At 34.4% G+C, this 25,822-nt stretch overlaps 1 protein-coding gene across 2 annotated transcripts in view; it reads left to right on the forward strand.

The window, feature by feature from the left end:
• The window catches only part of RPS6KA3 (ribosomal protein S6 kinase A3), a 75,594-nt gene that overhangs the window by 22,235 nt on the left and 27,537 nt on the right, over window positions 1-25,822 (forward strand). For both annotated transcript variants that reach the window (XM_030444748.1, XM_030444757.1), the window contains exons 3-9: window positions 11,714-11,830; window positions 13,579-13,660; window positions 17,186-17,266; window positions 18,280-18,359; window positions 20,892-20,998; window positions 23,186-23,223; window positions 23,552-23,694. In XM_030444748.1, coding sequence (XP_030300608.1) covers window positions 11,714-11,830; window positions 13,579-13,660; window positions 17,186-17,266; window positions 18,280-18,359; window positions 20,892-20,998; window positions 23,186-23,223; window positions 23,552-23,694 — 648 coding nt within the window. The remainder of the gene's footprint in view (window positions 1-11,713; window positions 11,831-13,578; window positions 13,661-17,185; window positions 17,267-18,279; window positions 18,360-20,891; window positions 20,999-23,185; window positions 23,224-23,551; window positions 23,695-25,822) is intronic.

Below are 25,822 nucleotides of genomic sequence, written 5' to 3' on the forward strand. Positions count from 1 at the left end.
ATATAATATTGGTGCGTAAGTCAGATGTTTGAGCTGGGTGATCCAATTCAAATAATTTCTGCAGTCTGTGTTGGCCTAACCTCTATAACATCTGTATAGCATTTTCTGTGTGCAGGATTTCAAAGGGATATGTGCAAGGTCCGTTTGGTCCTCTTATAAATCTAGTAAATAATAGCCATTAAGCATTAAAGAGTGATAGATATCTTAAAATATTTTATAAAATTAACTTAAAATTTATAAAAATACAGTTGACACACGTAGAACTAGAAATAGTTGCTATTCTGCTTAACCAGTGAGATGTGGCATAGTAGCATGATTTCTCAAATCGATGTTGATCTTTCTTGTTCTTTTGTGGGAAGCAGGAATAAGTAACATCTGCAACAGCATATTGCTATCAGGCAATCTGTGGAAGTTTCCTGTGCTGATCTCCACAGCATCAGCAATACGAGTTCCACTGCTGCCCAGTTTTTCTTTACCTTGGCGGGGGAGGAGGAATGTTGAAAAAGCCACGTCTTCCTGGGGGCTTGGGGGGTGGTTTTTGTTTGTTTTTTTTTTGGGGGGGGGGGGTTTATTGTTCACTTGTTTAGCACCACCCCAACCCCCCCCCCCTCCCCTCCATCCCTCTCCCACCCCCGCCCTATGTCTCTCCCCACCCCCCGACTGTGTCTGACTTGCCTGACAGGAAATTTTCTAATTGCCGGAACAGCTGGTCACAGCAAAAACGCCAGGGCTCTGGTGTTCTCTGCTAGACTTATGATCGCTCAGTCAGAAAATCTAAACATCATGGTTTCTTAGTCATGTTCAAGTTTCTGGCTCTACGTGTTCGATCTATCCGGGTGAGCTAAGTTTCGTATTTAAAAGAATTAAGGGGGAAAAGCACGAGTTTAATTACGCTTCTAAGTTCAAAGCAGTTTTAGGCTTTCGCTGCTTTGGGGTTAGTGAGGTTTGTATACAAAGCCTTTTGTATTTTCTTTGAGGAAAAAAAATAATTCTTGTGTGGTTATATTGTGTAGAAGTTTCTAAGATGGCTGTTGATAATTCAGCCTTATTGGGAAATTTTTGTCTGTATGGAAATACTGTAAAACTTACCTTTTTTCCCCTCTAGAAATGTATGACTTTAGATGTCTGTTAAGCTTTCTCACTTAAGGGTCTAGTTTTATTCAGAAAGTTTGTATTTTTTAAATTAATACTTAGTGTTTATTTTAATAGTTAGATTTTCATGTAACTGTAAAATACGGTTTAGTATGGAGTAACTTAGAATAACTCAGGCTTATTAATATCTTAAATTTACTTTTGAAAACAATGTTTAGCTGCAATATGTGTCACTGTTCTTATGTTCTGGTTATTTCAGCTTTTAAATTATAATTTAGTCATAGCAGACATATAATTTGTATAATTTGTCTTGTTGAGTGTATTTTTGAACATTAAAGGTGGGTTTTTTTGAGAAAAATCTCTAGTGGAGAACAGTGTTAGGACCAAATGGTGTTTCTGAACGGTATAACAATACATGTAAACATGCAATGGGTTAGAGCATTTATCATTGAAACTAAAGTCACTTTTCATGTTTGTCTTCCTGTAAGTCTGCAAATACTTTTCAGTGAAAAAGCCAACCTTTTTCTATACTTTCTAAAGACGAGTAGGTCTATTATTTTGTAAATAGGGGTAGTAGTTGAACATCTGTTAGCCTGTGCACTGGTTAAAACTCTGAAATATGCGTTAGAAAATTAAATTTGTTTGTCATAACTGAAACACTAGAACAAGATATGCAAGTAAACCAATTGAGTGTAGACTGCAGTGTGTACAGATTTTTAATGTAAACCTTGTAAAATCAACATTTATCAAGTCATAGTCTTTGTATTACTGTTCTTTTCCACATCAAAGGTATTTCTTAGAAGTCTTTGATTTTTAAAAAAACATTTTATCTACTTAAGGCAGCACGATTATATTATTTTTAGCATTCAGTTTATTTTAAAATACTAAATGTTGCAGCCTGTAAACATTTTAGGATATTATCTCAATAAAACAGGAACCATTTCTTTCATTGATTAGTACTGAATATGCTCATGGATGTTTATTTAAATCGTTGAATTTTTTTTTTTTAATTTTTTTATTTTTTGCTTTGAATTATTTCTTTGATTGCGTTGTTCTGAAATGTTAGTGCTTACAAAGTAGGAACAAAACTTATATCAAAGTTACCAGGAAATGAAAGTTCCACCCAATGAGTATTTTTTTCCAATGCTGACATGCACATTCTAGTTCATGAGATAATTTCATGGTATTTTAACTGAAGAGAAATGAATTACAAAACCGCTTTTGGTGGCCAATATTGAGCTTTTAAAATCCTTTCAGGAATTCCTCAGCTTTACCTGCTGAACAACACACTGCTCACATTTCTTTTGAGAAGAAAGGAGTAGGGTCCTCCTACTCTCCTGGCCTTCGTGTTTACATTTGGAGAAGGGAAAACATCTCCAGAATTATCCTCCTAGCCTGGCCAGTCCCGTTTATCCACAGGACCTCATTCTACCTTTGACTTGTTGCTCTCAGACAGAACTCATTCTGCAAACTGCTATCTTGCTTCATCTGTAACAGCAACAGAATGGGGAGAGTTCAGTCTCAGTAACCACACCTGCAGTCTTCATTATGTGAGCTGGCTCCTTGGAACAGATGTGGACATAGACATCTTTCTAGACCTCAAAACTGTTGTAGTAAAAAGCCAGGGTTGGCAAAGTGTGGACAGTATACAGTAAGGAATAAATACAGTAATTTTTTTTTCTCTGTATTACCTCTATGCATTGTTTTTGCTCTTATAAAGTTAGCAATTTAAAAATAAAATCAAATTTTAAAAAATGAAAATGAACATTTGCAAATAGCATTTTGGAATTTTTTTTTCTGTCAGGTAAAACAATAGCTATCATCTGCAAAAAGTAATTGTATGTCAGCTATAAGTTAAGTTTTTCCATCTTTTAAAAATAAACAAAGACACAAATTGTGAAAAGCTGTATTTCTGACTACAGATGTCCATATTAATTAGAACTTACTTCTGCTGTATTCTTTGTATTTTATTTTTTTTTTGCTACTAGTGTAGAGCAGACAACAGACACAGAATATCCTGAAGTCAGATTGACTTAATTTTATGCATGGCGATGCTTTGCTTTTTGCTATATTAGAATAATTGCTACTTCAAAAGCATGCTACTTTTTAGAACAGTTTGTGTACAAACATTTAACCATAAGTTCTATTGACACATGTTCTATTAAGCAACTCAAATTTAATATTAGTCGAAGAATGTTTTTTATTCCATGGTTTAGCTCACTAACATTGTGTAATGGATTAGTGGGAGACTGAAATGCTTGTTGGACATTGAATTTTTTTATAAGGCAGTTTTGAATTTAAAGGTAAAAGTATGTATGAAAGTATATGGAATGTGTTTTAAAAAATACCTAGACTGGTGCACTCCTTGTATTTTTAACTCTCTAAACTTAATAAAGTTAATATAGTTAATAACTCCCTTTAACATAATAAAGATTTCCATGAGTCCTAGTACAGAAAGTAAAAGTAATTGGTTTTCAGTTTGTTGACTTTTTACTTCAAAAAGCATAGCTCATGCAAGTTTTATTTCATCAGGTAATACTGAAAATTCATCCTACATTCATAACAAGTTGAGAAAGTAAAAATGCATCTAGGAGACTTCCTGTCTCAAGGGAGGGGAGGAAAAGGAAATTATGTATACGAGCTGAGGAGCTGTGCCAACACTGAGTCATCCTTTTAAAACCACTTGATATCCAATAAGCATGGTGTCCTTACAGGGCATAATCGCTTTATATAACTTAGGCACCAAGGTTTAATATCATAGTCGATATTTCAGGAATTGTTTCTCTTTGGTTACAAGAATCAACATTATTGTGTTTGTGACAGAAAGATATTTTGCCAAACACGACAATGTCCAACTGACCTCTGACAAGCACAGTGAAGGCTAACGAGTAGTAAAAGGGAACTTGCAGTCATGGTTGGAGCAGTAACTTCCTGGGACATCCACTTTGCTGTTTTCAGTCTTACCTTTGGTTCGACTGGATATGCATATTCCTCAAGAACACGTTTCTTTCCTTAGAGGAAGCAAAAAATTCCTGAGAAGTGAAATCAAAGCTGCTCCTTCCATAATGAAGATGGGAAAATCTAGTTACATATCTAATACTGACATATGAAAACTGATAACAAAGCAGTATTTTTTGCTGCTGCTCAACTTTCAAATAGAAGTTTGCAGTTTTCTCTTTATAAATTGGATTTGCTTTTTTGAAAGTTGTGTGGTCAATAGTATAGTCTGATACTGAAGCCGAGTGTCAGAAAAGTTAAAATTAAGTGTACTGGGAAAGTAATACAGGGAATTTTACTGTGAAGTAACCTTTACACTAATAGAAATTACTATTGCCTTTCTTATAATAAAAGTGTTGCACTTTAATAGTTGAAATGTGTATATCTTTATTTCAGAAACTTAATTCTAAAATTTATATTAGGAATGTTGTCTTATCTTGAAAGATGACTAATGTTTAAAGAGGGTGTTCACCATACTGGCAATAAAGATCTGACTTTGTTATTAAAACTGGCAGAAAGATTTTTTTATTTATTTTTTTTTCCTCCTCATTCTGATTCCTGACTGTATAGAATTTGAAATTCCAGAATTAAGAACTTTCCTAATGGTGATTCTAGCTGTACATTATCCCTATACAAAATGAATTTATAGAACAGATTTTAATCTGTATAAAAATGTTATTTTAAATGGCAAATATTCATGGAACAGTTCCTAGAAGAGTTTCTGGTGGGAATCCCCCCCAGCATTTCTTAATGGATTAATATTGTCCATTTAGAAGGAGTGTTAAGAATAGCAGTATTGGCACAGTCAAATGCTAACATAGGTATTAGGAACAAAGACTCTTGCACAATTTGGGGGAGGGACTTTGGCAGGCAGTGAATCTGAAAGGAGCAGCAGCAGCACTGAACACTCACCCGAATGCAGGCTCCCAACCTGTCTCTGCAGGTCTGGGCAGGAACATTGTGCCTAGGAGTAACATGAGGATATTTCTTTACATGCAGAATAAACCCAATTCGTTGTTGTTGCATACAGCAGGGATGCAAGGGCTTCCAAAATAACTTCAATAATTGAGTGTTATACTAGGAGATGGACAGTCACTTCACAGTGAAAAATCTAAACAAAGTCTCACTTATCTGAAAGGGAAAATGAAGTCATAACTGAGTTTGTAAATCCCTATGTAGAAAGTGCTTCTAACTATGCCTTTTTAACTCTGATCTGCAGTACGGAATTAACAGATATAGGTGAAACCTGCATAATGTTGGAACCAGGAATTTCAGTGTTTAAATTAATTTCTCAAAGTAGCTACCTAACCTGTCTTAGATACTAGATAATAAATTAATTATGAATGAATGAATTTATAAACTAATTATTCATTGAGACTAAAATTAGTTTATAAATTCATTCATTGTTTACCTTAAGTCAAAGTTTTAACACCATTTTTACAGTTTTTGGTCAGCAACAATATTTGCTGTCCAGGAAGAACTATTTTTGAATAACAAGACCTGTCTGAGGATTTTTTTTGTGTATGCCAGATTTACCTCCCACTGTGTTTTATGAACTCCAGTATGTATAGTCATGCCTGTCCTAGAGTCCTGTGCCTCTTATTAGACAAATACAGTTTATTTTAAAGCCCTACAGAGAGGCAACTTGCGTCTCAATTCCAAAAGCAAACACACGGATTTTTTTTTCCCAGAAATAGCATTGTAAAATTCATCTGCTTTGTTTTATTTAAAATTGTTGTAAGGGTTAGTGCTTTATCTTTGTTCCTTTTTTTGTATCCGTTATTTCATAACTTCCATCTGTGTTAGATGGAGAAGGGGTTGGTGACCTTTTACTTTTTCTTATTATGAAACCTTTCATTCAGATGTTACAGTGTTGATGTTGTATTTCTTGATATATTTCATATAGCTAGCAAGTGTGCAGAGGAAAAGTTCATCATTGCTGAGTTGTCTGCTCCTGAAATGGACTGTGCTTCTGAGGAATTTTTCACCAGCATCAGGGTGGTATTCATTTTGTGGGAAAGAGAGCATGCAGCTTTGTTTTGCACTCATTTTTGTCCCTTTATTAACAGAATACGGATGTTGTGTGTTATCTTTAATATCCTCTTCCCCTCATGCAAAGGACTTGAGATAATACACAGTTATTCATAATATATCATGCAGTAAGAACTTCTGGGGTTTTCTAAATCCATATATGAACTTTTTCATAAAGAAAATTTTTTCAGAAATCTGTTTCTGAATTTGTCAGATGCTTCCTGGTGAAATTTGAGTCTGGTGAAGGAACCATTTATTTTGTTTAGCCTTTAACTGCTTTTGCTTCCTTTTTTGTCATCAAATGAGAACACACATTTTCCGCAACTGTAGTCATCAGAATTATCAGAAATGCAATGCCACTCCTTTTGAATTGTTTTAGTGTGGTAAAAATAAATGGAAAAAAATAAATAGAACATTATTTCAAAAAGTATTAATCTACAGGTACTTTTAGCATGTACTGCACATACTTTGTGGTTGTTGTTACAAAAAATAAGCTGGCAGTTCTTGTTACACTGTACACAGTTGACCACAAATACATTTGTAAAAAAACCAAATAAAAATTGAAAATACCTTTCCTAGCTCCCTTCAGTCCCCAGTTTTGTTGTAGATTCATATCTTTGTTAGAGATCTTACCTATCTTGGGTTTGGTTAACTTGCTGTATTTTATCTGATTTCAGTTTAATTTCACAGAAACTGACAGCAGGGATGATGCAGTCACTATTTCTGTTCAGGATGTGTCTAGTTAGCTTTCAGAGTCACATTCTATTTGACATGAATGCTTTTGGTATCTTAAGCTGTAAATGTTTCCCTAATTTTTTTACTCATTTTTCAAATTTTGTGTTGCTTCGTGACTTTACACTTGTTAGGTGTTACTTATGTGTACAAGCCATTTAAATAGACCATTCCACTATTTTTATTGCTGTGAAACTTTACATTTTTAGACATCAGTTGCTTTTTCTCTGTAGTGTAATACATCATAATTTTAACTTACACTCCTCAGGATCATAAAAGTATCTACTCAGATCTTTGTCACTCATTGTGAAGCTGATGAAATAACTGCTCTTTCAATAACTGTTCTCTAAAATATGCTCAGAAAAGGATCTGCAGGTAAACTCATCTGTGTAAAGCAAGTAGTGTTTTATGCTGTCCAGCTTTGCATGGGCTCATTCATTGCACACAGAACCATTTCCAGATCTACTGGAAATTCATAAACATGAAGGATAAATCATGTATAGATCTATGTATAGATAAGCTCATGTTTTTCTCTAGCTTTTCTGAGTTAACTGAGAAATGGTTACCTACTAAGGCTCTTCTGCTTCTCCTTCCTTTAGGGTTTGAACTCCAGTTTCCTTTTAATACATTATCAAGTAGCTGTTCCTGTAATGACATCTTGGAAACAAATACAAGTTGTTTATGTTATGGCAGACTTAATTTAGTCTTAAATTAAAAAGTGAACATAAATCCACATAAATTTAATTAGTAGAACAAAAGAGAGTATTTAATGTTTGCAAAGTACCCAAAATATGGATTTTTTTTTCCAGCAACATGATTAGCCTGGTATTTTTTTAACATAATGTTGATTAAATAGGTTTTCACTACTTGCCCAGGAGGTGTATATCCTTTCTTTATTTTCATGACACGCATGTTTCCTGTTGTAATTTACAGCTGATTCCAAAATCAGAAAAATGAGTCATGAGTTTTGCTTTTCTCATTTAGATTTGATTTGTCTGTGGAATACAGTCCATTCAGTGTTCGTTCCTATGTATGTATATATTATTGTGTGTAGACATATATTATAACATACATTACTATGAGCTCAATTATACTGAGATACTTACTGACCATAATAGTTCTGACTTGCAAACAGTGTCAGTACAGGAAGTTATTCTGAAATAGTCTTGTTTTAAATTCATACCCAAACTTGTCACTCACTTCCCTTCTAGGCCAGTGTTGATTGAACACTCTCATCCTGTTAAAGAAATCAGAGTAATGTTACCTTCTGTTTGTTTCCTTGTGTTCTATATTTAGTTTTACAATAATGGGAGCCTGTAGCAACCACTTTGAGTTGATTATTTTTGCTTTTTGGTAGATGTGTCTTTCTGTGACATTTTACATTCTAGTGTGAAGAAAGCTTTGGCTAGAAAAAGAAATTTATTTCTCAAAACTTTTATTAAGATATTGATGAGCACTGGTGTCTGAGTGTATGTAGTGGTGTGAAAGTTGTCAGGAAATGGAAGAAAGGAGAGAAGGACTAGAGCTATTAGCACACTGTATGTCATCTCATTTAATTTATCACATTGGACAAATGTTTTGTTTTCCAAATATCACACTATGATCAGAGGCAGAGCTGAAGACAAATTGAGTACCAAGCTGAACCCCTGGCTTCTCTTCCAGCTTACTCTAATACAGCTTCTATCAGCCAATGTAATTACTGAAGTTGGCTGAGAAAGAGGTATCCTTTTACTGTGTGAAAGGCTTGTATTTTAATTCCGATAGATAGTGGGTGCAGTAAGAGTTGGGTACTTCCATATATAATTTGCTTTTCTATAACAGGCTTAGCTTTTGTATTTTTAACTGCATTTGCAAAATACTGTGTAGGTTGAAATAACAAGCATTTGGCAATTATGTCAGAAAAGGAAGCTGCAAATTTGTGAGTAACTGTGCATCATAAATCTTGCACCCAAACGTATGTTATGGATGAGCTAAAGTTGGATATGGCCTGACTACCATTTCATTTAAAACAGAGCTGTATTGGGTCTTACAAGGACTGGAAAACAGCTGAACCCTGAGACACTGTGAAGACTGGGAATATTCTCATTGTATCAGGATTGTGAAGTGATGGTGTGGGATTTCTGGGTTTTGGTTTATTGAAAGTGCCCAAAACAACAACTCAGAAATTGATTGCATAATAATTGTGTTGCACTAAAAATATTTTTTTATTTGTATATAGAGAACTATCTTCTTCATTGCTTCATTGCTTGCTTTTGTCAGATTTCCAGATGCCATTAAATCAATGTGTCCACCTGATTGCATTGTCTCTCTGAATCTGGGAAGATAAAAGAAATATTTGAGGAAGTTCTGCTTCACACAGTTTTTACTTTCTCAAGATTGCCAGGGAGCTAATAGATAAAATGGTTGAGCTGAAATGGATCAAAGTACCCAAAGTAATATGGACTTGGCAATCTGAGATTGCAGTAGTACGTAATGCAACTGATTATTTACTAATTTACAAGATAAAAATACAAGTGGCCACCAGAAAATAATTCACTTGACAAGTAAATGGAATCAGTATTTCTTAAAAAGTTTGAAAAATTCTGAAAAAGATTCAGCCTTGAGTCAATTATGGTAGTGTTTATTCTTGAAAGGAAAAATTAATTTAGATTTATTAGTACATGAGCACATGTTCAGAGTTTTGACTGAGAAAATTTTTTTCTTTACTTTCTCATTTTAAAAGTTGACAGGATGTTCTATGCATAATTCCAAAGTGTATGTTGGAATTTTTATACTCATACACAGTCTCACACATACATGCTCAGGATTTGTTACTTACAATTTGCTTCCAACTTCAGATGGAATCTCTTGAAAAACTCATATTTTGAAAGAGCAATGCTGATGCAAGAGAGGCATGTGTTAAGAGGACAGAGATGTGTATGGGCAGTTGCTGTGCACTTATACATGGTACTGAAATGACCAGATACAAAAGGATAATTTGGGTAGCTGTTCATGTACATAGATTTTGCTGAATACTTGAAAAATATACAAATTAGTGCTGCAGTAGCACAGCTTTAGAATGCTGCTTATCCATCACTGGAACTGATTGGTGCACATTTTGGTGGAAGTAGGAAATGCTGTTGGTGACAAAGGGCCAGCTTAGAGTATACTTAAGCAAAATGGATGTCAGTGGGTCCTGATAGGATGCATGAAGCATTGCTGAGGGACCTGGCAGATGCCATTGCCAGACTGCCCTTTATTATCTTCCAATGGTGAGACGTGCTTGGGCATTGAAGGAAAGCAAATGTCACATCCATCTTCCAAAAGGAGGAACCAGGGAACTACAGAGTGGTCAGTCATACCTCAGTCGCTAGGAATGTGATGGAACAACTGGTACTGGAAAGTATTTCCACATCTATGAACGACACAATTGCAATTGAGTTTAGTCAACATGGATTCACAAAGGTGAAATCATGTTTGATCTACCTGGAGGGAAGATGCAAAGAGGACTGAGACAGGCTCTTTAGATGTGTGTAAGTGCCCAGTGGCAGGACCAGAGGCAGTGGGCACAAACTGAAACACAGGAAGTTTGCTCTGAACATCAGGAAACACTTTTTCCACTGTATGGATGACCTAGCCCTGGCACAGGCTGTCCAGGGAAACTGTGGAGTATCCATCCTTGGAGATACTTAAAGCTGCCTAGACATGGTTCTGAGCTGTAGGTGGCTCTGCCTGACCAGAGGACCAGATGACCCCCAGAGGTGCCCTTGCAACCTGAACCTGCCTGTGATTCTATGAAATATATCTGAGAATTCCTCATTATGTAGAGGAAAAGTATTCTTGGATTAATTTATTCCCAATAGCAAATAGAAGGGATAGGAAGAGAATGCACAAAAAATAGAAATGGTGGTTTATATATTTGTTTTATGTACATGAACTTACAGTCAGTGCTGCTTATGTTGTATTGCATGTAATGTCTGGGTGTTTTTTCAGATGACTAAGAATGCGGGTTTTTGCTTAATTTTGGGCAGTTGCTGAAAAGTTCTGAAAGTCTTTCCTTAGAGTAAGGAGTGTTGCTTTTGAGGGGATTTTCAAATCCTGTGCGGTAAATACAGAATTAAGTGCAAGAACACAAAGCCTAGAAGACTCACCTGAGAGCTTTCTGTTTCTCTTTTCTCTCAGAAGTGAGGTTGCTGAAGACTGGCAGTTTTTATAAATCAGGCTCTCCTTGAGAAGAGAGAGTCAAATTCTTTTCCTCACAAGAATTTTCTCAGTGGACAGTGGAGAGTTAACTGCTGCTCGAGTGGGGGTGGGAGGGTGTGCTGCTGCTTTGCAGAAGTGTCTGGAGCCTTACACGGTCCTGTAAGGGTGACCATCAACATTGCTGCAGCATGTTGGTCCTCATTCAAATATTAAAAAGAAGGGCTTACCAAAGAGATCTGGTCTGTGGGCACTCCAGGTGTGCTTTAAGAGGACTAAATTCTCAAGAATATTGTTTTTTATTAATGGGTTGTGAATCTGAAATGGAGATTATAAAGCAAACAATTATAGGCCCAAGCACAAAAGCTTGAGAGTCACCAACTTGTTATTGTCAAGTGTTACTGTGTGGTTATTGATGCATCTCTAAAAGTTTAAGCCACATAGTTATTAGACTAATATTATCTTTTGTAACAGTTCTAATTTGTGTGTCTAACATTCCTAGCGACTGTGTGTAACTCTATGCAAATAAAGTTGTTTAGTGTTTTTACTTTACATTAGGAAGCGTGTGGTTTGTTGGATTCAGTAGCACCAGTATTTTTCAGCATACTGTGAATTTATAAGCATTTCAGGAAGATGCATCATTAACAAACTTATTCCAATCTTTTTTGGTTTTCTCTGTCAGGATGAAGGAAGTATCAAAGAAATTGCAATAACTCACCATGTAAAGGAAGGACATGAGAAAGCAGACCCTTCACAATTTGAACTTCTGAAAGTGCTAGGACAAGGATCCTTTGGAAAGGTTGGTAACTGTACTCTTGTGGAGCCAGTTGTTCAGGAGTATAGCACTGAATAATATTAAGAGTGAAATATTTATAACAGCCACAATATACCATTAATGCAAAGCTGCAAGTGAAAACTGCTTTCTAATCAGTGCTAATTGGCCGCTGTAATTGTGGCAAATTGTTTTAAAGTAGTGAACAAGCTCTGTAGAAAAACTGGCTTGATATGAAGTAATTTGGTATTCACTGTTAAAATGGAATGACATTTTTATGTAACCACTCTTCTATTTTTGAGGGGGTGAGGCTTGAAAGGTTTTTGTTTGTTTGTTTTTTTGTTTGCTTCTTTTTTTGGTTTTTTTTGTAAGTATTCCTAGTTGCTGTCTTGCTAATGGGAGGTTATCACCAGTAGAAAAGCTATAGGCAGAATTTATTTTTGTAGCAGATTATAATTTTAAAGATGAAATTTTATGCAATAATGGCTGATGAAGTAAATCTGATTCATCCTAGTTGCATTCATGCTCATTATTACCTGTGATAATTTGGTTTAGTCACAACATACGTAGAAATCTTCAAATCAGGAGAGGTAAATCATTCAGGGGCAAGGAAATGTAAGATGATAATTTCAACATTCCCTTTTCTCGATACTGTTAAATTCAGTGCTGTAATTGCTGGAGGGAGGGGAAGGGGAATGCACAAGTTGAAAAAGCAAAAATAATTAACTGTCTGGCTGACTCAAAGTCTTGCAAAATTCCAGTCTTGTGCTCAGTTGTTTTCATGTTTATGCAAAAAGGATTAATACTGCAAAGCCCATAATCCCTTTTTCCCAATAATTTGGGAAATCCCTACTACTTCCCATTCAGTTTAAAAAGACTTAATTGCTTCTCAAGGAGGTCTCTTGATGATAATCTGGTTATGCCTGGATAGTGCAAAGAGATATAAATGTAAATGGGAACCAGAACAAAAAGAGACACAAATCTAATTTCATGTGACATATTAAAAATTCTCATATAACACAACATGTCTCTGTTTTTTCATAAATAAATAGAAAACCTGTGGTAGATACATGTTTTCCTTCTTTATTTCTAAATTTAAAATTTGTCTCTACTGGAGTTCATTTGTATTGTGGATATTTAAAACCATCCCACTCAAGAAGTCCCATTACACTAAAGAAGGAAATTAAACACACTTTGAGGCTGGTTTTACTTCACTGTACAAAACTCAACAGAATTACATCACAAAAAAAATGATACAAGTTTTCTGAAACAAGAGGTTGGTTGTTTCAATTTTATAGTTGGTTTGTTTAAAATTTTGTTGTGCTTTGATCCATGTAGTTTTCTTGGTCAACTTTTGTACACAGTTTTATTTTCCTATCTCATAATTATATTGTTAGCACTCTAAGTGCTAATTCTATGCAATCTTATGAATTCTAAAAAGGCAAAACTAGAGGTTTATATTTAAAAGCTGAATTTTGTATTTTAATTTTTTTTCAGCTTCTGAGAGAAGCCAAAGTTGTCCCTTCTGTGATTTCTCACAGAAATCAATTCAATTAAATTTAATTTGTATCAACATTTTAGATTACAAGATGAATAGTAGGCAAAAATGAAAGCTTCTTTGACAGTTTTAATTTCCTAACAATAGTAATACTGGGAGGAATAATAAGGTTGTGTTTAATTTTAAATAATACTGACTATTTGAATTTTTTAGTGAAGTGTAGTGGTCTGACTTGCCCTTATTTTCTTTTAAGAATTCATTTTAATTTTCAATGTAGGTGTTTCTTGTCAAAAAAATCTCAGGATCAGATGCTAGACAGCTTTATGCAATGAAGGTATTGAAAAAGGCCACCTTGAAAGGTAAGTACTGTTTACAGAGACAAAAAAAACAAAGCTAAATCAGGGACATTATTCCAAAACTTAATCTTCACACACATGCTGTTCAACAGATTGTATCTTAGACCGTTTTTTTTCTATCAAACAGCAAACAGCAGAATACACTTCCTTGTACTTTAAACCCAAAAGGACTAAGCAAACAACATTACTATATTGATAGCTATAGGGGAAAGTAGGTTTCCTTCCATGCTAAGTTTGTTAGGTGATCATGGTTTAACTGAGTAGTTGTGTTACATCTGCCACCTGACTTGCTCCAAAGCTGTTATTTGAAACTTAATAGCCTTGGTTTTTTCATTTGCTGTGTATCACCAAGGAGACAGTTAATACCTTTTGCTCAGTTTATATTTAGGTCATGATATTTAAAAGTGCATTATATCAGCTGTTTTATTCTAAAGGTTCTAAACAAAGGATTTTTAAGTCTTTCTGTAAAATAGAAGTATACATTACAGTTTCCCTGAACTTTTGGCATTTATTCTAGATGTACAATATATTTGATAAGATCTTGAGTTAATCATCTAAGTTAATGGAGCACAAATGAGTTGTTAATGGTTTTGTTTTGTTTCTTGTGTGGTTTTGGTCTTGAAATGGTATCAGTAACCAAATAAGTTCAAAACTGAGCAATCTTAAATCTGTCCTTTAGAATTTCATAAGAAAAAATGAATAATTTATTTTTAACATTCCTTAAAATGAAGGTGATCTTTTACACTAATCCCTTAACCAGAATATATATTTACTACTTTATGCTATTTTCAGTGCTTCTGGTTTTTTGTAGTTCTTCTAACTCATGACTCTTCTGAAACTGCAGTAATTTGGGGATGGTTCCAATAACCTGTAGTACTTCACCTATGTTACTGATTATTGTATTGTTTTGCAATTTTAACCTACAGTTTCATCTAAAAATACTCATAAAACAAAGAAAAATCATACTGAATTGTGAACTTCTGTTAAAATATTGAACTTGAAATTTTTCTGCTGAAGATCTAGTGCTGAGTACCTCTCTTGCAAATCTCATCATGTATCACTTTCAGGGTGTGTTTTTGAACAGTTTCCTATATTTCGATTCCTCTGTGTTTTGTGGCGTGTGTTATTCTCATTCTTTACTTCCTATTTCTCTGAAAGTGATTTCCAGTCACTGAAGGTGCTTTGATATCCTAAATGACCTTTCATTCTTGAGCCTGTTAATAGCTCAGAACTGGAGTAAAAGGTCATTCAGCAGTTGCTTTTTTGAGGTGTTTAATGGCTTCTTTCCATCATCTTTTGATTGTGGTTTAAAGTTATGTCTAACATACAGGCTGTGAATCTAGCTTTGCCTACAGATGGCAGAGACTGATAAAAGTACTGAAAATGGAAGCTTGGCTTTTGGTTGGAAAAGTACAGCACAAAGAGCTGTACTCTTTGAGCACAAAGAATTCAAGGATGCAAAAAGCTTGAGCAGAAAGTTGACACTGGCAGGAGCAGAAAGGTGACACATTAGATCTAAATTTCCACATGACCTTGAGTGTCTTGTGGTTGCTGTTCCTGCTTTAGGAGGAGTGGAGTTGTGAGCAAATGAAGGTTACTGTTGAAATCTTAATAAGAAATAAGCTGAAATGTATCTTCTTAATCAATGTAAGCTTAATCAAAAGTGTTGGGCATGATTCACAAATCAAATTTAAAGATAGTATTTTCATAGGTATACAATTAGCCAAAACTTGTTGACATAACTGCACAGTCCAACCTTTTACTGTTCAGTGCTAATCAAATAATATCCACACACATCTTTGTTTAGTGCAGACAAGTTTAGTAATACACCCTGATAGAAGATGTCATCTTTCAATGCCCCTTTATGATGGGAACAGAGAAATAGGGTAAAATCATTGCTAGAGAATCTGTTATCCATCAGATGTGGTAAGAAAATTCAGTACATCCAGCTGTACACATGCAGAAACTAGTCAACAAAAGTCAGATTTTTAATGGCTAGTGCTAATGTATGAAATGAACTCAGTGTCTTATACTTTCAGATTTTGTTAACCTGGACTTTAGCTTTTCAGAAATAAAGCTTATTATCTGTATCACTATTCCAAAGTTATAGGCACTTAAGTGTTTTGGTGGTTTTTTTTTTTTCTTTTTCAACCGAAACTATCAAAAAAAAGTAGTTTGAATTTCAATTTTGTAATTCATATAAACCCTTGGAACAGTGAAGTCTCACAGCGATCTTGTGACATTTTCATTACGTTAGGTATAAAGCTCAAAATTCAAATGCGATGTTTGCTCTGTGTTTGGTTTGCATTTACTTCTTGTACTTCCATTTTCAGTAAACTGTTCTTCAAGGAGATGGAAATATGTTAACTTTATTCATGAAAATATATTTATATAAATTTAGTTCACGAGTGCCTGTATTATTGAGCACCTATTAAGCTAGATTTCTGAAAGACTCTTTTGCTTCTTCACCTTTTTTCATGCCTTGTCATGTTTTGTGTCAGACTATACCAGGGGTACTGGCAACTTAAACTTTAGACTGGACTTCATTGCTGCAGGGCACTTCCTTCAATAAGTTGGAATATTTGGGAAAGGGACGGGAACAAAATGTAGGATAAGGCAAAGAAAACAAACGCCACATCCTAAACCACTGTGGCAAACTTTGCTAGCTCTCATCTGTAGGAGTCCTGAATCCTGTCTTTGTCCTGTGGGACCGGGAGGTTGGGATGGGAGCCAGGCACTGACTGGAGTGGCAGGGTGGTTGCCTAGGACAGCTGAAGCAGGTGCTGTGCTCAGCTGACCCTCCTGCTGTCACTTTGCAGGGTGTCTGCGTGTGACCCCTCAGTTTAATCTGCAGTGACATGGGAGCAGACACGTGTCCCCTCTGAGCCATCGTGATGGGACAGCACAGGCAGCTTGAGCAGTAGCCACCTCTGATGTCTTGTATACTGCTCCATGCCCGTGATTACTCTCAGTAAACCTTTTCGGAATAAAAAAGATTGTTTGAACTATCCACTACATTGAGGATTATTTTAATAATAAGTTCATAATAAGGGAAAGAAATGAAAAAAATACCTTCCAAGTTGTGGTGGTACCTAATATTTATAGTGCAAGTTATTTGAATGACTTAAACCAATATAAGTGTCTTTATGATAGTGTAATTATTTGTGTGTTACAAGTTTGCTTTGCCATCATTTTGTCTCCCTACTTCTCAACAGTACAGAAAATGGCTGCTTTTTCTCTATATAGCTGTGTCAGTTTTGTTCTGCTGTTTAAAAGATTAACCAAGTATAGGGCAAACTGAAGAGTGGTTATGTTTTCTGTCGTGCTTTTCTTATATCTACTTACTTAGTGTCAGATTTTGCCAATAGCAGAAGCTGAAATAAATTAAAATGCCAACAGATTTATCAGAAAACTGACCCGTGAAAGAAATTCTCCCTCAAGTCTTTTCTGTGTGAAGTATAGTGACCTGCAGATAGTTATATTACTATGGAATACATTGTTTAAAATTTTGCTTGTATTCTGTTGCAGTTCGAGACCGGGTTCGGACAAAGATGGAACGTGATATCCTAGTAGAAGTTAACCATCCTTTCATTGTCAAATTACATTATGGTGAGTTGCAGAAAAATTGAATTTTGTATCATAAAAATGGACTCTTGTCAAAATAGTAACTATTATATGCCCTAAGGTTTGGGAGAATCATAGAAAATTAGTGTGCTATCTAAAATCCTGGGTGTTCCAAGACTTGCTGTGTAGTAATTCTAATGCAATGTAAGCACATGGCTGACATCGTACCCAGTGTTAGATCTGGAGAACTCAGAGTCTGTAGCTCTTTGTTTTATTTAAAAAGTTATCTTTTATGTCTAGCCATTCTCTTCCAAAACCTCTTATCTTCTGTATATGTTTCTCACTTTTTCAATTATTTCTTGTCCTTGCTGTATTTACTGTATAGAAAACATGTGCAATGGCATTACTTGCAGTTGCACCAGAATTGGTGAGGATATGCTTTTAATCTTAATAGTTATGAACAGGCATAAAAAATTTTCATGAGGAGGGTTGAGGAAATAATTACTCTTAAATGTGCCATACAGCAAGTAAGCTGAAAAAAGAAAGAACAGTTTCTGTTGTTAATCTGTTTTTTCAGTTTGCTTTTCTTTTAGAATAAAATGTTTCCTGTACTTTAAACTTCAGATCTCAGTCACTCTCTGTTGTGCCATAAATAATGTAACTTTCACTAGCTTACTTCTCATTGTTTTGAAAACTAGACTATATGTCCCTGTTAAGGGAAACCTCTGAATTTCCAGAGGCTTTAGAATATGTTCATTAGTTACAAACTTGCCCTTTTAAATACAGGCATTTTAATTTCAAAATATGGAATGAAATACTGGCTAGCTTTAAGTATAGGTTTGTGGGAAAGAAATTCCATTGGTGATTTGCTTTACTATCACATGACATGAGGATTACTTTGTCTGTGATAGAGGGACAGTTAACTAATTAATTTAAATATTTTTTTCCACACAGAAAAAAAAGGATTAATTTTTATTAAGAAAATAAGGATGAATTATTGAGAATGTAATTTTTTTGATCACGGGATTATATTTAATTTTTTTAATTGATCTTTTCAGCTTTTCAAACAGAAGGGAAGCTCTATCTTATTTTGGATTTTCTCAGGGGAGGAGACTTGTTTACACGTTTATCCAAAGAGGTAAACTTTTTAAATTTAAAAATTGCCAATTAATAAAAATTTATTATAAATTGCCTATATTAGGAGAAATTGCTTTAAAATTCGGTTTTTCTTTAATAAATTTAAAAAACAAAATAATTTTTAAACAGCTAAGTTTTTGGTTGGTGGGGTTTTCTGTGGAAAGTAGTCACTTCGTGTAATTGCTGCTGGTAATTTACAGTTAATGAAAAAAGGCTTAAACAAGTGGTGTTTGTTTGCTGCTTTTTACACCTTTCAAAATTTTCTTATTGCTATCATATTTAAAGATGAGTCTCAGAAAGATCATAGATTTACATAAAGTAGTTGTGTTCACTTAAACTTGTTTGTGTCTGGTTTTAATATGCAGAATTTAGTTCCAGATATTTTTTATGAATTATATATATACACAAAATTATATTATTTATAAATACTAGAAAAGAAGAATTATATTCTACTTATTTTAATGTTTTTTTAAACATGAACACTTTGCTTCTCTCATGATGGTGTTACCTTTGTGTAGATATGTGAAATAATGACTTTTCAAAGTTTGATTAGCTCAAATTAATTTGGTTACACCTCCTAAAATAAATGCTAATATTACAACATCAGAATCGTTTGGGGGTTTTTGTTTGGGGTTGGTTTTTTTTGTTTTTTGGTTTGGTTTGGTTTTGGTTTGGCTTTTCTGTATGTTTTTGTTTTGTTTGTTTTTTGTTTGCTTGGTTGGTTGGTTTTGGGTTTTTTTTTTTTCATCTCTTGTGCAAAAACTTTCAAGAAATACATAATGTGATAGGGAGATAAGTATATCCAATGTGTATCTGGTATGGAGAACTGTAGCTGTTGCTGCCTTCCATTTCCCCTTGCTACAGAGTTATCTCAGAGGGTTAGGACACCACTGAAAATCTGTCTGGTTATTTGGATGGGAGTAAATGCAATGCATTTTGTGTATAGATACATCATAGTTCTGTGCAGGCCACATAGATTATAACAATTCAGTGAAGCCATCTTTTTCAAGTTGCTTCTTTTAGTTTGTTTTGCCACAGATAAGTAGAAAGGTATTAGTGCTCTAAAACTGAGATACTTTTTTCTTAAAATTCACAGTTCCTTGTTGATTCCCAAGAAAGAATGCATATCACTTTCCTGCTGCTAACTTCATCTTAAGCCACTCAAATTTTGTAAGATTTAATATGATTAGATAAGAAATACTCATTATAGATTCCGAATCTGTGCTAATTGTTTCTAACTGGTGGAGCAAAATGGGCATGCTGTGTACCATCCTCATATCAGTTCATATGATTTTAAAATAGATCAGATTAACTACAGCCTGAAAGTTTGTGCTTTCCCCCAGTTGACTCCGAAGTGAAAAGTGATTAATTTGGAGCTAAGTGTCTTCACTGCAGATGTCTGAGGGCTAGGAGAGATGAACTCCATGCAATGTTTTTAAAGAATATCATGTGGGTGTATTGTGATACTCATGGGATCTTTTATTATTTGAGCTTTTAAATGCTTTCTTAGAGATTTTCCTACTTGACTGTGTCTGTACTAAGTATCGGCTCTTTTGTAGAAGTACACGAGCAGCACCCTTTTGTACAAGCTTTGGTATCACTTTCTGTCTTTAAACCACTAAGGGGAACATATATGATGTTCAGCATTCTTAATTCTTGCTTAAAATAATGTTCATCTGGGCTCTCTATTGCCATTCTTTTTTCCAGGTCCATATGCTGTATCTAAAGATGTTAGTGTTGGATTCTAAATAAATGTTTTTTTAAAAGGTTCAGAGTAGTTAATGCGGTAGAATCAAATCAAGCTGGATTTTTAAATTATTATCTTTTTCCAAATTCTCAGAAAAGTTTAAAAATAACATTCTCTGTCCGATCACAACAGTTCTTGATGTAATTGGGACAACACGTTCATTTCATTAAGAATGTAAACAAGGATTAATTTATCTTCCTAACAGAAAATGTGGGATTGCAACCTGAGATATTACCTGTGCTTTTATATAGGCCATTTCCTGAGTTTGCTTTTTGATATAGCTTTGTGCAGTTGTGTTTTGGGCTGCATCTTGTAGTTTTTACCATCACCATGACTTCTTTTTCATAGTACTTTGTGACAGTCTCTTGAAAAATAGGATTCATGTACTCTATACATGGATTCATATCTCTCTGTAGATAGAATTCAGGCATTTGGATTTCTTTATTCCATTTGTTGTCTGGAATCCAACAAAATAGTAGTCACGTTGTTTTAAGTCTGCTTCCTAAAATTTTTCAGTCCCTCTACAATGTGTCTGTTCTCTTGAACAATCAGAAGCAAATAACCTCAGTTTTGATATTGGCTTCAGAAGTTCAAGTATGTGCTGTGATGTAGCATTGATTTTAGGATCGTAGGTTTTGTCTAACCAAGAAATTTTAATTTCTAGGCTTTTGTATAGAAACTAATTTAAGTATTATGACGAACTGTTTGCTGAGCCACAATGTTACCATTGTTTAGTTGGTCCTAGTGTAAGCTTTACATGTAAAATACATTGATTTCCTTTTTCAGGTGATGTTCACTGAAGATGACGTTAAGTTTTACCTAGCAGAATTAGCACTTGCTTTAGACCATCTACATAGTCTTGGAATAATATACCGGGACCTAAAACCAGAAAAGTAAGACTCCTCTTCAGCAAATGCAGTGTATTGATTTGATTTGTGTAGCACTTGTACCAACACACTTCTCTTTCTAGCTCTTCCAGCTGTTTAAGGGTTCACAATGGAAACAATGTTTTGGCCTTTTGTATTGGTCATTGTAGTGGAATTTCTGGACTAGAGATAAACTTCAAACAAATGTATAATACAGAGTTACAATTAAATGTTGTATATACGCATTTGAAAGACTAGCAGTAAAGATCTTTTCCAACACTCCCCTGCAGTAAGAGCAGAATGGAGTTAAAATTTTTAAGTAAAATGTGAAAATAGTAAGTCACAAGTTTTATTTAGCATATTGATGATCACATAACTACACTGAAAACTTAAAATAAGCTTGAAATTACCATTCTGGTATGGTGTTGTGTCTCAATACGTTAGTCATCCATGCTCCATTCAAATGATTCAGTTCTGTCTCCTGTCTTTCCTCTAGAAACTTTTTTTAGTTTTAGAAGATATAAAGAAGAAAATGTCAGTGCTATTATTTGGAACATTTGAACTTTTCAGTTATAAATGTATGCTGAAGTGTTACTTTTAGATTGGATTATATTGTAACTTAGATTCCAGGGAGGAATAATAATGTGTACATCTTCTCCCTTTTGCTTAGTCAGTTAATTAACATACCCAACTTTACTGCAAGGAAATCTGTAATAACTGAAGTCCTGATATTCTTGGTGATCCCACTTGTCTGTTATGGCTACATGGAGAACCTGGAAAGTCAGTGTGAGATAATAGTCTCATGTAAAAGTGGCAAAAAGCAAAAGTACCACAGAATCTGGCTGTTACATGGAACTTCCATTAGGATAGCGTGGGTTTTTAGGCATCCTCTGGGAACAAACCCACAAATTTTAAAATGTTTAGCTTTTACTGATGGGGAGAGATTCATATTCAAATTAGAAATTTGGAGAGTTTTGGCATGGGGGCTGCAAATAACAGGGAATGAATTATTTTTAAACTCAGAGAGTGTTAAATAATTCTCAAGTGAGTGAAAATAAGCTTGCCAAGAAGAATAAGATCTTTAAAAGCAAAACAAGAGAACATCATTACTTTTGGTAACGTTTACTTCCAGGAGGAAAATAACAACGTTGTAATTGTCAGAAGACCAAATAGCTACTTCTTCTAACATGATATTAAAAAAAAAAAAGTAGTGATTGTAAGTGTCCACACCAAGTGAAAAGCCTTGGTTTTAAGCCCTGGGTGCATCTGGTTAAAAAAAAAGAAAAAACAAAAAACCAAAACCCCAAAACCACCCTATCAAAAGTTGAAACTACTTGCCAAGTAAAGTTGTGCATGAGACAGCAGTAACTCTCACAGGCTGTATCTTTACTGTGAGGCTGTTTCCTGCCATGGAAACTGCAATAAGGAAAAGAGAAGGGCAGGGGAATGAACAAACAGTGAGCACCAGGGTCTTGTCTCATCCCAGGTGTGATGTTCAGCTCTCCTCAGAAGAAGGGAGGAACTAAGTCTGCTGTGTAGGTGGTTTTACAGAGTCCAGTCCTCAAACACTTTACATGCTTTGAATTGTGATGTTATTCAGTAGTGGTTATGGGTAGTTGGCACTTCTGAGAAGTATGATCTTTTCTGTGATTGAAATAAATAGGCAAAAGCACAATGCCTGCTCTAAGTATAGGGCCTGTGGGTCCTGTGCTTTGGTACAACATGAGGATATTTGTTACTTGATGATACTTGAAATGTTCAACACCTTTTGAAATGGAAATTACAGATGAATGCGCATTCTGTATACAAAATGTATGCAGGCATAAATTGTATTATTATGTCTTGCTCAACTTACGAGAAATAGAACTACATCTGTATTTTTATCAATTGTGATAATGACATATGCTGCAGATGGCCAAACCCATAAGATCAAGCTGAATATTACTGCATGCTGTGCTGAACGGTGAAATAAAACATGATATGCTGATTGTGTTTCATAATCTTTAAAAATAAAATTAAAAAAAAAAAAAAAAAAGGAAAAGGAAGTGTGTCACTCCAAGTATCTCTTCCTAATCATTCTTTCCATATATACTCAATTTGTCTGTCTTTGTGTATGCTGTTCTGTTTATTCCTAAATGTTGGTAGTACATTGTCTGAAACAACAGTTAAAAGATATTGTAATAATTTCTATTATTCTTTTTTACTGTTTTTTAGCATCCTGCTTGATGAGGAAGGACATATCAAATTAACAGGTAATAAAGGGAAATTGTAACACCTAGATCTTTTCTGTTCATAGTATATGCATTTTCCTTTTATTCAGTAAATAATTTGTGTGAAATCAGTGAAACATGTTAGTATTTAAACAAGATAGCTGCTTTATAAGTGTATTAGATCTTACCAACACGTGATAATGTGGGGAGAGGAGGACAATACTGTAATTCCCATACATGTATTTGGGTGTGTGTATGTATGAATGATATAAGCATCACATCTCTCATTATAGTGAAAGTTTTAACCCTGAATGATTTAAAAACAAAATAAATAAACCTCAAAAATTTATAAATATTCTTTTTCTTCCAGATTTTGGCTTAAGTAAGGAGTCAATTGATCATGAAAAAAAAGCCTACTCTTTCTGTGGAACAGTGGAATATATGGCACCAGAAGTCGTTAATAGACGAGGCCATACACAGAGTGCAGACTGGTGGTCTTTTGGTGTTTTAATGGTAGGTTTCTGGTAAATGTAAATAATAGCAAATATGTGCTTTGCAAGGTTTGGTGAAACAAATCAAACATTAAACTACAAGGTGAGCTTTAAATTAATTATAACTACCAAAAAAATCTTAAATTACATCAAGAACTCAAGCTAGGTCTCATATTAACACCAATAATATGCCATATTTTTGTTATCATTGAATTTAAATATACATCTATTCCAGTTTGAATATTACAGACACTAATAGTAACATTAAAGTGTACAGGAAAAATACTGTCTTCCAAGGTGGGGAAGAAATTTAGAATTTGAATTTATTCTCAAACTTTGTCATTAGTTTCCAGTGTAATTACAACTTAGTGGAATAATGACAGCCTTTGCTCTCACACTTGAAAATAGTCTAAATGACAGTGAGCTGATACAGGATACAGTTTCTGAATTGCTAACAATTTTCCTGCAAGGAACTAACTTACATGAAGTTTCACTGTTGGGGGAAATAATATGTGTGTCAAATATGCCTTTGGAAAAGAAAAGTAGGTCATGTTTGGTATTTTAGGAATGCTGAATGTTTTTTTTGTATTCTTTCTGTGCACTTTTGACATCAAGTTTAAGTAGTTGTACATTTTAAGGAAATGTTTTTCTTTCTTAATGCTTCTGCTACATACGACTGTAACAGTACAATTAATGTGTGTGCTTTGTAGTACGAGGAGGACTCTCGTGTCTGAAAATAAGTCGTCTTATCACCTTTTAATCATCTAGAATGCTGTTGTGATCTGAAAACTGACTATGTAAAAGTAGCACCTGATAACTAAACTTCCTCCAGACTGACCAGCACACACATACCCTCACAGCTGCACATTTTATTCAAGAATACAGCCAATTAAAAATAAATCACAGTGTAGTTGCAGAACATTTTTATTGATAAAACAAAAGTAGTTAGACCTCTGCTTTGTTTTATAAAGCTGGAAAACATAATTTTCTGCTTATAAAATATGCATGTGAAAACTGAAAATTGCTGTATAATTTTAAATGTGACTGGTGAAGCTTTCATGGTCTTAGTGTATACTTGGCTTTTACTTTGAATACAAAAATATGGCCTTAAAAAGCAGTTCTTTAAATTAATATATGGAATACAGGGCAGTTTTTTCCTAAGACATATTTTTGTTGCTTGCATTTCTGGTTTGCATTATAACTTCCATAGACAGCCTATGTTTAGGCACTCTTAACTAATTCCTAATTAGAATGTGTTGATTAAGAATTCAAGTAGTTGTTGGTGTGATAAGAGTACACAGTACCTTGCTGGAACAGAAATGACAGCATAGAAATGATGACTAGAAAAATATCTCAACAAATCATTCAGCCTCTTCTTCTGCTGCTAGATATTACGTACGTTTAAATCATTCTTTAGAGGTAAATTTCAATTTGTTATTTAAAACAGTGACTTTTAAAGGATGCCAGACATCTAAAAGCATTCACTTAAAGTTTTCAGAAGCATTATTTGTTGAGTTACTCTCCAACTGAAATAAAAGATGATGAGCAGGAAAGGCCGGTGTTTGCTTATTTTCGAAGTACGATTGGCTTACTGATGTTAGAGGGGTGGGGGGCAAAGAACATGTACTGAGTAGGCTTGTCACAAATAGGAGCTTGATAAAGAAACCTTTTATTTCAAGCAAGAACAAGTAAAACAAGCAGCTCTCCAAATTTACCTTTAAATTTATTTGCACTTTTTGAAAGTGTAATAAGTGAAGAGCATTCTAAACTATGACAAGCAAAAGGTTAATTTGTGTGTATAGTTTTGGCTTATGCCTCTTGAGTTTTTCTGACAACTATCTTAAGTGTTGGAAGTAGGGTTTTTTTATGTTGGTATTAAATGAAAAATTTTAAATGTAAGTTTATATGTAAAAATATTTAGAGTAAAATATAGTAGTAGTGACGGTTGGCATCTAGTAGTCTCTGAATACTTTTTAGAGTAATAAGAAATTTAAAATTTAATTTTAATAAAAAGGGTTTTTAAAGAATGCTGTTAGTCTAACTTCATGCTCCTATTGTAGATCTAAGAATACTACAGTCACACATTATTCAGTCTAGTTATTCATGTACATTTTTAGTGCTTAGAAGGATGAATCATCCCAGAAAACAGA

Source organism: Calypte anna, chromosome 1, assembly GCF_003957555.1.
Source record: "Calypte anna isolate BGI_N300 chromosome 1, bCalAnn1_v1.p, whole genome shotgun sequence".
NCBI lineage: Eukaryota > Metazoa > Chordata > Aves > Apodiformes > Trochilidae > Calypte > Calypte anna.